General features: G+C 44.7%; 3 protein-coding genes across 4 annotated transcripts; 1 reads left to right on the top strand and 2 right to left on the bottom strand.

Annotated features, from left to right (window-relative positions):
* The first annotated feature begins 2,752 nt into the window (after positions 1 to 2,752).
* Positions 2,753 to 5,023, top strand: LOC107694569 (volume-regulated anion channel subunit LRRC8E-like). The gene is made up of 2 exons (XM_016494266.1): positions 2,753 to 2,840; positions 3,358 to 5,023. The coding sequence occupies exons 1-2, from the start codon at positions 2,753 to 2,755 to the stop codon at positions 4,692 to 4,694; spliced, it is 1,425 nt and encodes a 474-aa protein (XP_016349752.1). The 3' UTR covers positions 4,695 to 5,023.
* Positions 5,024 to 7,278: 2,255 nt separating this feature from the next.
* cdkn2d (cyclin-dependent kinase inhibitor 2D (p19, inhibits CDK4)) lies at positions 7,279 to 9,528 on the bottom strand. 2 transcript variants are annotated; one of them, XM_016494275.1, is made up of 3 exons: positions 9,145 to 9,528; positions 8,903 to 9,055; positions 7,279 to 8,754 (listed from the first exon to the last, which is right to left on the bottom strand). In XM_016494275.1, exons 2-3 carry the CDS (start codon positions 9,044 to 9,046, stop codon positions 8,392 to 8,394), a joined length of 507 nt encoding a protein of 168 aa, XP_016349761.1. In that variant the 5' UTR covers positions 9,047 to 9,055; positions 9,145 to 9,528; the 3' UTR covers positions 7,279 to 8,391. The 2 variants fall into 2 exon arrangements, with proteins under 2 accessions (XP_016349761.1, XP_016349762.1); XM_016494276.1 differs by lacking the exon at positions 9,145 to 9,528 and having other exon boundaries at positions 8,903 to 9,134.
* Positions 9,529 to 9,648: 120 nt separating this feature from the next.
* On the bottom strand, positions 9,649 to 13,256 carry ap1m2 (adaptor related protein complex 1 subunit mu 2). Its single transcript, XM_016494279.1, has 9 exons — positions 13,007 to 13,256; positions 12,454 to 12,610; positions 12,228 to 12,295; positions 11,809 to 12,096; positions 11,102 to 11,173; positions 10,790 to 10,948; positions 10,584 to 10,709; positions 10,366 to 10,441; positions 9,649 to 9,924 (listed from the first exon to the last, which is right to left on the bottom strand). Exons 1-9 carry the CDS (start codon positions 13,046 to 13,048, stop codon positions 9,899 to 9,901), a joined length of 1,014 nt encoding a protein of 337 aa, XP_016349765.1. The 5' UTR covers positions 13,049 to 13,256; the 3' UTR covers positions 9,649 to 9,898.
* Between the last annotated feature and the right edge of the window lie 309 nt (positions 13,257 to 13,565).

Here is a 13,565-nt window from a genome sequence, read left to right as displayed (position 1 = left end):
CAAGATCATGAGTTCGAGGTGTGCCGTGCCGCATTTATAATGGCATCCATGTGTCCAACAATTAAAGGAAGTTCGTGTTATCTGGCAGAGATCACTATCTCTCTCTCTCCCTCTCTCTCTCTCTCTCTTCCTCCCTCCCTCTCTCTCTCTCTCTCTCTCTCTCTCTTTCTCTCTCTCTCCCTCTCTCTCTCTCTCTCTCTCTCTCTCTCTCTCTCTCTCTTTCTCTCTCTCTCCCTCTCTCTCTCTCTCTCTTCCTCTCTCCTTCTCTCTCTCTCTCAGCCAGTGTCATTAGTGCACAATACATCTGTTGTTCTGATGAAGCTCAGTGCACATGAGCGTCTCCTGTGTGTTCTTCTCTTGGGTCGAGTCGAGTGAAGGTTCAGAATCGAGCAGCAGAGCTATACGGGATCGTCTGAGCTGAATAAAGTGCCATGAACCGCCGTCTCAGTATGTGCTGGACTCCGACGCTTCACACCAGTTCATCAGTGCAGTTTGACTCGGATCAAGCTATTCGGGTGATTTTGTATTTGTCTTTTTCATGTCAGACGTCCATCCCTCTTGAAGCTGATGGTGATTTTGTGTGAAACGAGCAGACATACGAGATCATTTTTACTAACAGAATGAGCTGTGAAGCGTTTCCAGATGTATCTAACTGAATTCCAGCCTACAGACGCATTTGATGCCAACATTGTTTTTCTCTCAAATGAAAGATGACTTTCACAGGCTGATGAAATTATGTATTTGTAAAACCAATTTAAGCTGCTTTTCCAGGGATTTTGTACATTGGTATTGCATGAAGTCTATTTTTTCTTTTATTTATTTTAAATATTGTCCCTTTGCTATTAGTGATTCGCTCCTGTTTGTTCTCAATGAACTGAACTCGGGCTCATTTTTACAAATTATGCTTTTTGTTTCAAAAGGGATGCGTTTTTCTTTGAATCATTCGAACTTAAGTATAAAGGTTTATTTTAACTCTGCCTTGTATATTTTACAGCAACGAATACATTGAACAAACATTGTCTATTAAAAGCGTGTTTCCTGCAGAAGTTTGTGTTGATTTGTGAGAATCCTGCGCGCGGTGGCGCCAAACACAACACCAAGCGCGGGAACGAAATATTGATATAATTATAAAATATAGATATAAACAACAATGATAACAGATGGATGGATAGACAGATTCAGAAAAATTAGGTTTGGGTTACAAACAACATTCAGCGATTCAAACTAAAATGTTTTGAGAGGAGCAAAGAGAGCTCTCGCGTTATTAGATTAGAACATAAACGTGATTTGCCCGGTTCATAACTAATAAGGAGACATAAAGTGTCCTCGCGAGTCGGTTGTCATGATACTCCGGCGCTCAGAAGCACAACAAACCCAACCTGTTTACCCAGTTTTAGTGATTTAATCTGTTCGCGAGTGCACTGAACATTTCACAACGGAATGCCAAATTAGGCAGAAAGAGAGAGCGTGAGATATGAATGCTGAATATGAATCTGTAGTGGTAGGGCTGTTTAACTGCGTCTATATGAAGTTTACAAGGATTGACCTCTGACTCACTGAGTTCTCATGATGAAACTTGTTCTGGGAGGCGCTTGAACAGCATTAAGCCTCGGAGAAACTCTGCAGCCAGGCTTCGAGTCGCGGGACAGAGTCTGTTTCCAGGTGCTGCTGAGGAACAGGTAACAGGTGAGGAACAGGTGAGTTCAGCTCCAGTCCGCCGCTTCTCTGGCGCAGCTGCGACTCCGCTTTATATCGGTTTGTCTGTAAACTAGCAACAATACTGGAATCTGAACACAAGTATTCGCTCACCTGTGATCAGCAGGTTATTACTGTCCAACAGTCTCTGCGGTTGAGTAAAGTCAACATAACGCGCGTTCAACACTGTAGAAACTTGGCAGAAACTCTTGAAAGTGTCACGTGGTGCTGAGTTAATCAATAGATGATTGAAACCGCAGCTAATGACTAATCACGTTTGCTCACCTTCATTATGTCAATATTAGGCAAAGTATTATAATTACTTGCTGTGATACTTCAGACTGAATCTGTGTCTCTCCTCGGGCAGGTGTGGAGATGATTCCTGTGAATGAGTTCCGGAGCATCACGAGCGAGCAGAACCCACAGTTCCGGGTCCTGAAGCCCTGGTGGGACGTTCTGTCCGAGTATCTGGGTATCGCGATGCTGATGATGGGGGTGTTCGGCTGCACGCTTCAGGTGGGACATCCATCCGATCCGGACACAACAGAGCTTCACATAATGCCATCAGATTACCAAGAGTTCCCATATGAGTCCGTGTCACACAAAACTGGCCTACTGAGGCTATTAATCAGTGACTAAGAAGAAGTAGTTCACATGGAAATTAAACTGTGTCATCAGTGTTCACTGAGAGTGGACAGTGACTCCACAACAAACGCCATCAAAGTATAATAACAGTCATCCATGCGACTCGCGCACTTTATTCAGAGACTTCTGAAGCCATATGAAAATGAACAGATTGAAATGTAGTTTCGTCCCCTTCACTGCAGCATCCAAACGTCACAAATGCTGCACGCAGACACATAAAACAGGTTTGGAATGACACGAGTTTGAGAATTATCATTTTAATGTGAACTATTCTTTAGAAAAGTACATATTTTTGTGTGTGTTGCTGTTGTTGTGGTTTGTCATTCAGTTCTCTGTGTTTTTCGGCTGTTCGCTCAGATTCACGTATCAGAAACCGTCTGCTTCCAATATCAGCCTGCAGAGACGTTCGTAGATGGTCACGTTACATGAAGTTATCATTGTAAAGGCCTTTGAGGCGGCTGCAAGACTAAACACCACTGTATCTCTGGAAGCTATTCTCTGTAGAAACGTGTTCCTGTTCTTGTGCGGCTGCATTCAAACACATGAGTGGCCGAGCAAAACGCATTTTCACACAAGCCCTTAAATGGATGTAAAACTAACGTATTAAATGTTAAAACTCCACAGTGGGGTTGTGTTGACAAATTAATCTTTTGTACAATTTTGAATGGACACTCCCAGCATGCTGAGTTGGCAGCACTGATAATATTTCACCCACAACAATTGTGTAACTGAATTATCACAGGTTAAAAAAATGCTTTTGAGACATTGCATTCAGAATCCACTTGGCGCAGTGCTCCGCGGTGGCACGTGAACGGGCATGAACGTCTGATCAGGAATGTGTGCAATAAAGAGAAGCGATTAGGCAAGAGCTTTAGCTGATTAGATAACGCGTCTCTGCGGTGTGTTTGCCATCAGCTCCTGCTGTGAGACCGATCTTCCATTCTTCCTTTTATTTGCCGCCAGCTGTCAGCTCCAGAAACATGCAGGTGTTTGCCGTGTAAATGTTCATTAGATGAGTGCCATGTTTCGTGTGTCATCGTAAAAATGACTTTGCGTTTCTCCTGCACCTCAGCGACCAGTACGACGCCCTGTACTCCAAACGCTTCGCCGTGTTTCTCTCGGAGGTCAGCGAATGCCGCTTACGGCAGCTCAACCTCAACCACGAGTGGACGGCTGATAAACTCCGCGCTCGTCTGACACGCAACGCCGCCGAGAGGCTGGAGCTGCCCCTGTTCCTGCTTCCAGGATTGCCAGACACCGTGTTCGAGATTTCGGAGGTCGAGTCGCTCAAACTGGAACTGATCAGTAACGTGACGGTCCCCGGAACCGTATCGCAGCTTACCGCCTTACAGGAGATCGTGCTGATCCACAGTCCGGCCAAGCTCCAGCTGGCGGCCCTCAGTCACCTGCGTGAGAATCTGAAGGTTCTGCGCTTGGGCTTCGAGGGTCCGGAGCAGGTGCCGCTGTGGATGTACACCTTACAGAGTCTAGAGGAGCTTCACCTGAGCGGCGCTCTGAGCGCTGAGCTCTCCCGCAGTCCGGCGCTGGACTCTTTACAAGACCTGAAGAACCTGCGAGTGCTGACCTTACGCTGCAAGCTGACCAAGATACCGCCCAGTATTGTGGATGTGTCCAGTCAGCTCCAGAGACTCTGCGTTCACAACGAGGGGACCAGGCTCCAGGTCTACAACAGCCTGAAGAAGCTGGTGAACCTGAGCGCTCTGGAGCTGACGGGCTGCGGTCTGGAGCGGATCCCCAGCGCCGTCTTCAGCCTGTCCCTACTGCAGGAGCTGGACCTTCGAGAGAACCGGCTCAGCACCGTGGAAGAGATCTTGAGTCTGCAGCACTGTCGCCGTCTGACCGTCCTCAGACTCTGGCACAACGACATCTCCTGCGTCCCAGAGCACATCAGCAAGCTCCGCGCGCTGGAGACACTGGACCTCAGCTGGAACAAGATCTGCAGTCTTCCACCGCGCCTCTGCTACTGCACCAAACTCCGACACCTGGACCTTTCCCACAACCAGCTGGCGTCTCTGCCCTCGGAGATCGGCGTGCTTCAGTGTCTGCAGTTCCTCTCGGTGGCCTTTAACTCGCTGGAGAGTCTCCCCGAGGAGCTGTTCTCCTGTAAGAGGCTGCAGGTGCTGGCGCTGGGGAATAACAGCATCTCCTCACTGTCTCCGCGGGTCGGGAATCTGGCTCAGCTGGTTCGGCTGGAGCTGAAGGGAAACCGGCTGGAGTCTCTGCCTGCGGAGCTCGCCGACTGTCTCTCGCTCAGACTGGCCGCTGTGATCATGGAGGACGGTCTGACGGACCTTCTGCCTCCAGACGTGAAGGACAGAATGAAGCGCAGATAATCACAGCACTGGATCGCTGCTCTTATGCTTTGAACAAATATAGCTGATTTACTGGATGCCATCGGTGGTATGAGCTCAGTAACGTGCTCTGATTACAGCAGATACAATCCTGACTCCACACATAAGTGACAGTGTTTGTGTGAAGCACTGAACTTTCACCAGACAGACTCGATAGACCAGATGCCCAGTACTACCTTCAGTTCAGTTCCAACAATATCAAGTGTTCCTGGAGATTTGCATTCGGTGCTTCAGGTGTGTTTGATTAGGGTTCGACCTGAACTTTTGCCATAGGGGAATTTTAACAGTAACTTAATAAAGTGTTAAAGCCAGCCCTACTGTGAGCTACACGGTTGTTGAGTGATGGTTTATGCTTTTGTTAAAGCCATCAGCACTTAATATTTTTTTAGTAATCATGTTTAACAGTGGACTTCTTGGTAAAAAAAAAAAAAACGATTTAACCATGATTCTGCAAAGAAATCTTGACACCAATCAGTGAATCACGACAAGCAAAGTGCACGAAAGAGCTCTTTAGCTCCGCCCACTCTCCCATGATGCACTGCGAATGACGTATTAGCCTCTCCACGCTTTTTGTGCATATGTGCTTATTCTGCAAATATGCACAATTAACATCTTTAAATCAACAGCTTCAGTAGTTTTTAATTAGTGTCATTCGCAATGGTTCATGGGATTGTAGTTCTTTCCTTCATTAAAGTCGTTAAATACACAGTCTTGTACCTTTTTTTGTACTTTATAGTTTTGACTCAAGGTTTGTAATGTTGTGATTTATCTGGTAGCTGGTTGGTTTAGTTTATGACTAAACACTTTAATGAAGACTTTTTAAAAATCCCTATGGGAAAAACTGATGGGAGCAATACTTCCAAACCCAAAGCCGCTGTAAAAGTGAGCGGACACTATTGACACGATATTAACACGACAGTAAGCTGGGCATGAGAACAGAGGAGCTGTAGATGAGATTAGTCCAGATGTGCTGAGGCCGTGTGTGTCCCTTTAGCCCAATTGATTCTGCATTTCTATTTTTTTCTCAGTAGTATTTAAGCTCAGATGCTTATCTATTGAAGTAAGTTCACTTGAGTGTTTAAACAGCAATACCGGAGTAAATCTGATTAGAAAAAAACAGCAGAGCTCTGAAAGCAAATGCATTTCTAAAAAATGAAGCCTCTGTGCCGTTTCCTGATGGTGGGTGTGGCTGAGCGAGCGGAAATTTCCACAGGTGTGTGTGTGTGTGGAGCTTTACCTTTATACCTGCTAGCATTCCTTTTCATCTCGTGAAGTACACAATTAAAAGCTCATGGACGTTCAGATCAGCCAACTACCTGAGCTGTAAATGTCATGTGACTCCTGACTCTTGAGCTGCAGGAAATTATGTCATGACAACACCGATTGGCTGATGACAAGAACACTCACTCTCTCACACACACACACACACACACACACACTCTCTCTCTCACACTCACACACACACTAACTCATACACACACACTCACTCACACTCACACTCTCACACACTCTCACACACACACAGTCGCAAAGCCTTCACTAGTGATGATCCTGGGCTGAGACGTCAAAGTTAGCACAATCAAGAACTGCGTCTACTAGAGTATAATGTAGTTGAGACTGAAAGTTACGTGCAAAACATTTTTTGTCAGAATATGCAAATCGTTTTAAACATTTTAAATAATTTTCAATATTTACAGCATCTGCCAGCAGAAGCTAACGTGACTAACCAGCGAGCCTTGAATCATCTGAAGCTTCAGTGACTCCCTCTGCTGGCAGACTAGAATAACCTCTGACCTTTCTCAGGTTCTAATAGAGAATTAACAGAAGTCTCTCCATCAGACTATAGTTTACAGTGAATGGGTTAGTCAGATCTGCATCTCTGAACTAAACTGTGGATCATTTTGGCTTCGTTCAGTTATTATATTTAGCAAAATTCATGAAATCAGTAAAATAGTACTTTACAACTAAAAGGCTGCATTTCTTTTCTTAATAGCAAGACTGTGGATGTCTAGACGAAATATATTTCTTAATATATGAATGATCAATATATTATATATCAATATAAAAATATATGGAATAATATATTGTGTAAATACATTACAATATATGGAATAATACATAAGGAATTGCCGCTTTCATATATTGAAAAATGTGACAATATATTTACTTATCACAATGTAATTTTATATTCAGTAATCCACTTTATAATATATTGATGTGCATGTGATATGTATATAAATATATTGAACATATTTACTCGTGCAGTATATACACACATATATGGAAATATATATTTCTTATGTTTAACAATCATTTACAATATACGTGTTTCATATTTGAAAATACAGCTAGTTTACAATAGCATAAGCACTAAAGACTATCACTGCTGACGAGTGCGCACACATTACCTTCGAAGTAAAGTAAGTCTTAATGGTCTAAATGTCAAAATAATACATTAAACACTGACAGATCTCCCAGTATAACACTGAGCAGAACACATTAAATAACACTTTATTTTAACATGTTTACTGTCCTTGAACAGTCAGAAGCATTCTGTGAATGTGTGTATATATATGTTCATTTATATGGGAACATGAATGTGCAATATGTTCCTAACAAAGGATCAAACTTTATGAATATTTGATGTATTTGTGTTGAGATTATATGGTCGGGTGTAAACTCTGAGGATGATTTACTCGCGGTGTATTTGGACTTTGTCCAGCGATCTCAAACACACTTATCCTGTATATAACAGCGGTTAGATTAGTCCATATCGCCACATTACAGAGAATCACTCGTGAAGATGACGAACTTCACGCAGCAGATACAGTGAGCGCTGTGCTGCTGGACAGAAGAGGGATCCTGAGAGCCCCGAGCAAACAAACCCTCCATTGTGTCTGCGTCTCTCGGAGTTGTAAAACACCCAGAAAAGCAGCGTTTCTGTTCAAAGCAAGCTCTGTGACAGCACAATGTTTGCCTTGTACAGTCGCACACATTCCTGTTCGGGTCAGCTCGAGCTCATCTTCTGGAGGAATATAGTTACACAGGAATTCAGTGTCAGATTTGACTGTAGGCTTGAAGTTCGTGATAATATACCAATGTTTGTTCAGTAATGTGGTGTAACTTGAGGAGTTGAGCCACATCACGTGAAAGATGTGTGGTCCTGAAATAAGAGATGCGTGGCATGACCGAGCGCCTGCCTAGAGTCGTGTGTGCTGATCGGTCCATGTGTTCGATAAGGGATCCATCTGCTGAAAGACATGATCATCTCCGCATCTACCACACGGCTAATTCAGACCAACTGATTTCAGTTTATTAAACACCTTCATAAATAACATCTGAAACACCACTGTAAACATACACGTTAATATACAAATCTTCAATAAATAAGTCAAATAAACTCATAAAATGTTATTTACAGACGTTAAACCGCAAAATAAAAAGCGAGAATTCATCAGTGAAATAATTTCACAAGAATAAAACTGTTAACAGTTCAAGTTTCTGCACAGAAATGTTTTGTAAAATACCGAAGAAAGAGTGATGTACACGTGTGCCGGATCCGGTGCTACATATTCCAGCTAATATTGTGAGCTCAACAACAAACTATCGAAACATCCAACTTATTCATATAAATACAACCCGCTGATGAGCGCCGAGGGGAATAGAGCCGCACAGTTCTTCAGCTGGAGCTGGTTGCTATCAAGCGCTCCAAAAGCTCCAGCATCTCCGGAGCGCGAGCGTCCCGTGCCACATCCAGAGCGTCGGCCCCGCGGCTGTCCCGGTGCCCCAGGTCCGAGAGCGGGGCCAGGTACTCCACCACGTCCCCGTGGCCCTCGCGGATGGCGATGTGGAGGGGCAGGGCTCCGCTGTGGTCGGGGACGTTGACCGAGGCGCCGTGGTCCACCAGAACCCTCAGCGTGTCCAGGAACCCGGTGCGGGCCTCGTCATGCGCAGGGGTCACGCCGCAGCGGTCCTGGATGCTCGGGTCAGCGCCGTGGTCCAGCAGCACACACGCCACACTTGTGCAGCCCATCATCATCACCTGCAGCACAAAACACGCATGAAACCACGCGAACACGTGATCATATAAAATGCAGATAATCAATGATAGTCATGACATCATCGCGGCCGGAAGCGGAAGCGCTGTGAGATCTATAATTACATGCCATGAATGTAAAACAGCAGTTCACCTGCAGCGCGGTCTTCCCGAACTCATTGAGCGCGTCCGGATCGACCCGGTGATCCTGCAGCATCCGCCGCAGCGCCTCCACATTCCCCCGCGCCGCCGCCGCGCCGAGACTCTTCCCGCAGCCGAGTCCGTCCAGAACCATCATCCGAAGCACCTGCCGATCACACCACACCTGATCCGATCTCTCCGAGCACCTGATTCAACAGCAACATGAACGGCGTGAAGAGCATGTGAAGCGCTTACCGTGTCTCTGTGCGTCGCAGTCCGCGGATGAGCGACCGTAGGCTGTTGTTGTTTACTCAGATCCGCCAAAACAATCACAAACAAACGCGCCGAGCTGAGCGCCTTTACATCGCGCGCCTGACCGACAACAGCGCCGCACGACGAGCGCTCGTCAGCCAATCAGCGCTCACACACGCCAACGCGGCTGCAGTAATTGGACAAAACGGAGTAGTGCTGATAGGCGTTGCTACAGTATCGCCGTGGCAACTGCGCCAGCGACCAATGAGAAAGTAGGGCGCAGAAGGCGGGCGATTTGAGAAGGTTTATTTGTAAACTGTTGCGTTCGTTCACACACACACACAGAGAGAGTGAGTGAGTGAGTGAGTGAGTGAGTGAGTGAGTGAGTGAGTGTGTGTGATGTGTGTGTGTGTGTGTGTGTGAGAGAGAGAGAGAGAGAGAGAGAGTGGGCAGTCAGTGCATGACACACATTCATACGTCATCAGGAATAATAAACATGTTTAGGCATATATAAGTAATTTCAGGACAAATATATTAAATTTTATTATTAAACAGAAATGATTGACAACATGTTCCATGATTTGGTGCAAAAAGCACTTGAAAATACATTGTGATTGAAATGCTGAGTCTGCTTACATTCAACCAACAATTTATACAATAATCTTTTTTTCTAATGAAATTCTGGCAGGATAAAATCAACAAAAACCATTTCATAAACTTCCTCTAAAAACTTGCTGTGCAGTCCTCATGCGTCTCATTAGCTGTTTGTCCTCAGCTGGTAATCTAAACACATGCAGATATAAATAAATGATGATAATTAATCCCAATCATCCTCTTCACATCTCCTGATCTGCTGCACTGCCTGTCTTTTATAAAAACCTGCTTTGTGAGAGGATAGACGTCAACTATTCAGTGTTTTCCTTTTTTTCAATTTGTTCTATGTTGTAATTATGAGGCAAGGCAGGAGAAGTATTGCACTAATGGTCAAAGCAACGAGTTTCTAGCAGGACCTGATGGATATAGCCCTTTTTTTCTTTCTGTATATGTATATTAATATTCATTTAATTTTGTTTAGTGTGTCTTTGTCTGTAGATTTAGTTTAAATGATTGAAAATATGCATGTTTCACATGGTTGCTTGTTTTTATGAATTAGAAAGCCTAATCAAATATGAACCATAAAAAAAAAAAGCCCTGCCTTGTTAAAGTTCTGCAAACGGCGCTCACCTCCGCTCTGTGTGATGTAGCGGACCCACGGCAGCGCCTGATAGCCGCTCTTCTCAATGATCTTCATGTATCGCACCTTCCCAATAAAATAGATTTGACATGAGTTGCAGAACTGATCACACAGTCTCACTTCAGATCTTAAACATGATGACACGAGTGTAAACAGAGTGATAGTGAATGCAAACACAAGCAAATGCAATGCAAAGTCACGCTCACACCTGTATGCCGGACACGGTGTAGTACGGGATCTCAAACTTGACGGTGATCGGAGGCCTACCCTCCAGCTCGTGATTCTCCACACTCGGCAGACTGAAGTGAGCGCGCATCAGAAACTCCTTTCCACCCTGTCGACGACACCAGAGCTCAGATTTACACAGATCCAAGTGTGTGAGGGTCAGAAACACATCTGTGATCGCTTTCTCACCGGGAAGGACTTAATGCTCCACACCACCAGGTTCTTCTCAGGAACGTATTTAGCGTGACCTGTGCTGGTTTTGAACTTGGGAGAGTCGGCATCGCTCGGCACCGGCACGTAGATCTCCACATTATTGGCCACGGACTGCTTTTTAAACTGGCCTTTAGCCTGAAATGCAGAGAGAGAGAGAAAGAGCGAGCGGATCACGCCTAGAAATCAGTCTACACATACTGAACAATGCTGAACAATGACTCTAAAGCTGTAGATTTAGACATAAAATGTCTCCAGTGTGGAGTAATGAAGAAAGTCTTGCTCACAAACCTTCACCATGATCTCCACCCGACTGTGAGAGAACTTCTCAATAACAGACTCGATCCAAATGAGCGGCTTCACCTGCAGACAAACCAGAGATGGAGAAGATGAACAGAGAGACTGACACACATCGGCTGTGCGACGCTGCTGCAGATCTTCTCCAGAAGTCACATTGTTTATTTTATGGACAAGTTTTAAGATCTAAAACAACTACGGTCAGGACTAAACTCACTCCTGTTCATACACCGTGAACAGATAAAGGCGTTCAGTAGCTCTAATTATCATGAGTTGAGTTATTGTGTGCTGTAGGAACAGAACTGTAGTCAACAACTAGCTGTCTAACGTCACAAGCATCATGGTTATTCTTTTTAAATTTTTTTAATGTAAAACAGCAGAAAACAGGTCAACTGTGTGGCCGCAGAGGAAGATAAAACAGGTGTTTTGGGAGAGAGAGGTTAAAACAAAAACCCTAAGAGGCTGAAAGCAGCAGAAATATCCCAAAATGCTGCACAGGATAAAAACGAAGTAATAGATGCTTTCCAAAGTCGTCATCGTTACTGTGGTTATCTGTTGTTATCTGTTGTTATGGTTACAGGCAATACTGGTGAGGAACTAGAAAATAAAACAGTAATTGACTTCAGCTAGCCATTATTCAATCTGCTCGTGTCTGTTGTTGTGTAACAATCGTGTTAGTCGATACACAATCTGGCGCTTACGTGTGTGTTGATCCGGTACGACATGAGCTCAGACTCTCCGTCAGGCGGGATGAAGGAGATGGTTCTGTCGCTCTCGAACCGGGACAGACGAACACACTGATGAAACTTCACATCCTCCATAGCCACCGACTTCCCTTTGTCTCCTGCACACACACACGCATGCACGCACACACGCGCACACGCACACAAGCACACACACACATTTGCAGGCCCGACCCTCATCCTGCACAACACGAAGTTATCCTGGATGCTCTCCTCCTCCAGCTCCTTGAAGTACTCCGTGAACACCTGAACACACGGCACAGGAGAACCACGCTTGTTTCTCAGCATGACATTCAATGCGTTCGGTTAAATCTAAACCTCGCTTGAAGAATCCACGTCGGTAGTTAATGAAGGTCCACGAGTCGTCTCGGACTCACCTCCACCAGCTTGTACAGGAAGGCGTAGACCAGAGACGCATTGGAGTTCTTGTTGGTGGTGGCCACCACTGATGTTATCGGCAGGTTAAGCGAAACAAACACACGTTTACTGACTGAGACACCATTAAACGGCTCTACTGAAGATCATTACTCGACAGGATTCCACACGATCTCATTTGCACTGGTTTTTACAATCAGATCCTGAAGTTCATGATGTAAAGGATACAGTAGAGATTGCTGTGTTTGATCCACAGGAAGTGGACGTTGCCGTGTGACATCACTGGGCAGACAAGCCCCTCCTCTTCCTGTTGCATTAGCAGGGTGAAGAAGTGGTCGATCTCTGACATGTCAACATCGCCTTTATAGTTGCGGCATATCAGCACCTGATGGGAGGACAAGTTAGGAAACATGCGGCATTTCATTTCATTATGTTCGATCTCGCCATTCATCTCTCAGAGACTCTTTTAATGGGGCCATCTGTAATAATACTCCTTCCTCTCTGGAGAGGAAATGACATCTGCTCATTCACTGTTTGTAAAGCAGTTCCAGTAGAAAACATTTTCAAGAGAAATGAAATACTACCATATGACATTAAATAATAGAACACTTTTTCTCCATTGAAGACTGCTGTTGTTACAGTCGATTGAAGCAGACAGCTGTAGACATGATTAAACACATAATTACAAACAGCGGCTTGCAGGTGTTTCACACTTAATTAAATCAGGTGAAATTATCTACTAATATCTTCTATAAAGCTGCTCATTAAGAGTCATAATTACCTTCCCCTTCAGATCCAGCACGAACACGGCTGACGCAGACATGCTCAACGCTTAGAAATCACCGGATCCGGTTTAAAGTAGGTTTAGTGACATTCCTGTATTTACCGGAGACTTGTGGACTCACCTCGATCGCCAGTTCCGTTTCCTGCGCGGTGACGTCACGCAGCGCCAGGTAGAAGCGTGCCAGCGATCACGTGACTGCGGAGGCGCCAGTAGAGGGCGACATCAGCCACCTGCAGCACCAGAAGCTGCTCAAGACGCAACCTTCAAACCTCTAAAGCTTAAATAAGTAGGCGAATTCTTTTTTTATGTATAATAATAATAAAGATAATGATGATGATGATAATAATGATAAAGATAATTTGATTGTTTTATGTAGTCGCCATTTACCATTATTACTCTTTCTAACCCAGACACACTGACTGAGAAACAGCACTATTCATCGCTTACAATATCATCCTTATTGTCCTGCTGTGAGAAAACTGAACATGGTCATTTATGTTTTTACGTCTATTAAAGATATTGTGTGTGCCTGTGTGCGTGTGTGTGTCTCTCTCCG

This window comes from Sinocyclocheilus anshuiensis, unplaced genomic scaffold, assembly GCF_001515605.1.
Source record: "Sinocyclocheilus anshuiensis isolate Anshui unplaced genomic scaffold, SAMN03320099.WGS_v1.1 scaffold2668, whole genome shotgun sequence".
NCBI lineage: Eukaryota > Metazoa > Chordata > Actinopteri > Cypriniformes > Cyprinidae > Sinocyclocheilus > Sinocyclocheilus anshuiensis.
This window is presented reverse-complemented; position numbering and strand designations above follow the sequence as displayed.

Coding starts and splice junctions, on each gene's coding strand:
- cdkn2d (XM_016494275.1), bottom strand. CDS start 9,046: ATGATGGTTCTGGACGGACTCGGCTGCGGGAAGAGTCTCGGCGCGGCG. Junction 8,755..8,902: donor TCGGGAAGACCGCGCTGCAG/GTGAACTGCTGT, acceptor TTTGTGCTGCAG/GTGATGATGATGGGCTGCAC.
- ap1m2 (XM_016494279.1), bottom strand. CDS start 13,048: ATGTCTGCGTCAGCCGTGTTCGTGCTGGATCTGAAGGGGAAG. Junction 11,174..11,808: donor CGTACCGGATCAACACACAC/GTAAGCGCCAGA, acceptor GTTTGTCTGCAG/GTGAAGCCGCTCATTTGGAT. Junction 9,925..10,365: donor CTACATCACACAGAGCGGAG/GTGAGCGCCGTT, acceptor GCATGTGTTTAG/ATTACCAGCTGAGGACAAAC.
- LOC107694569 (XM_016494266.1), top strand. CDS start 2,753: ATGGTCACGTTACATGAAGTTATCATTGTAAAGGCCTTTGAGGCGGCT. Junction 2,841..3,357: donor ATCTCTGGAAGCTATTCTCT/GTAGAAACGTGT, acceptor TCATTAGATGAG/TGCCATGTTTCGTGTGTCAT.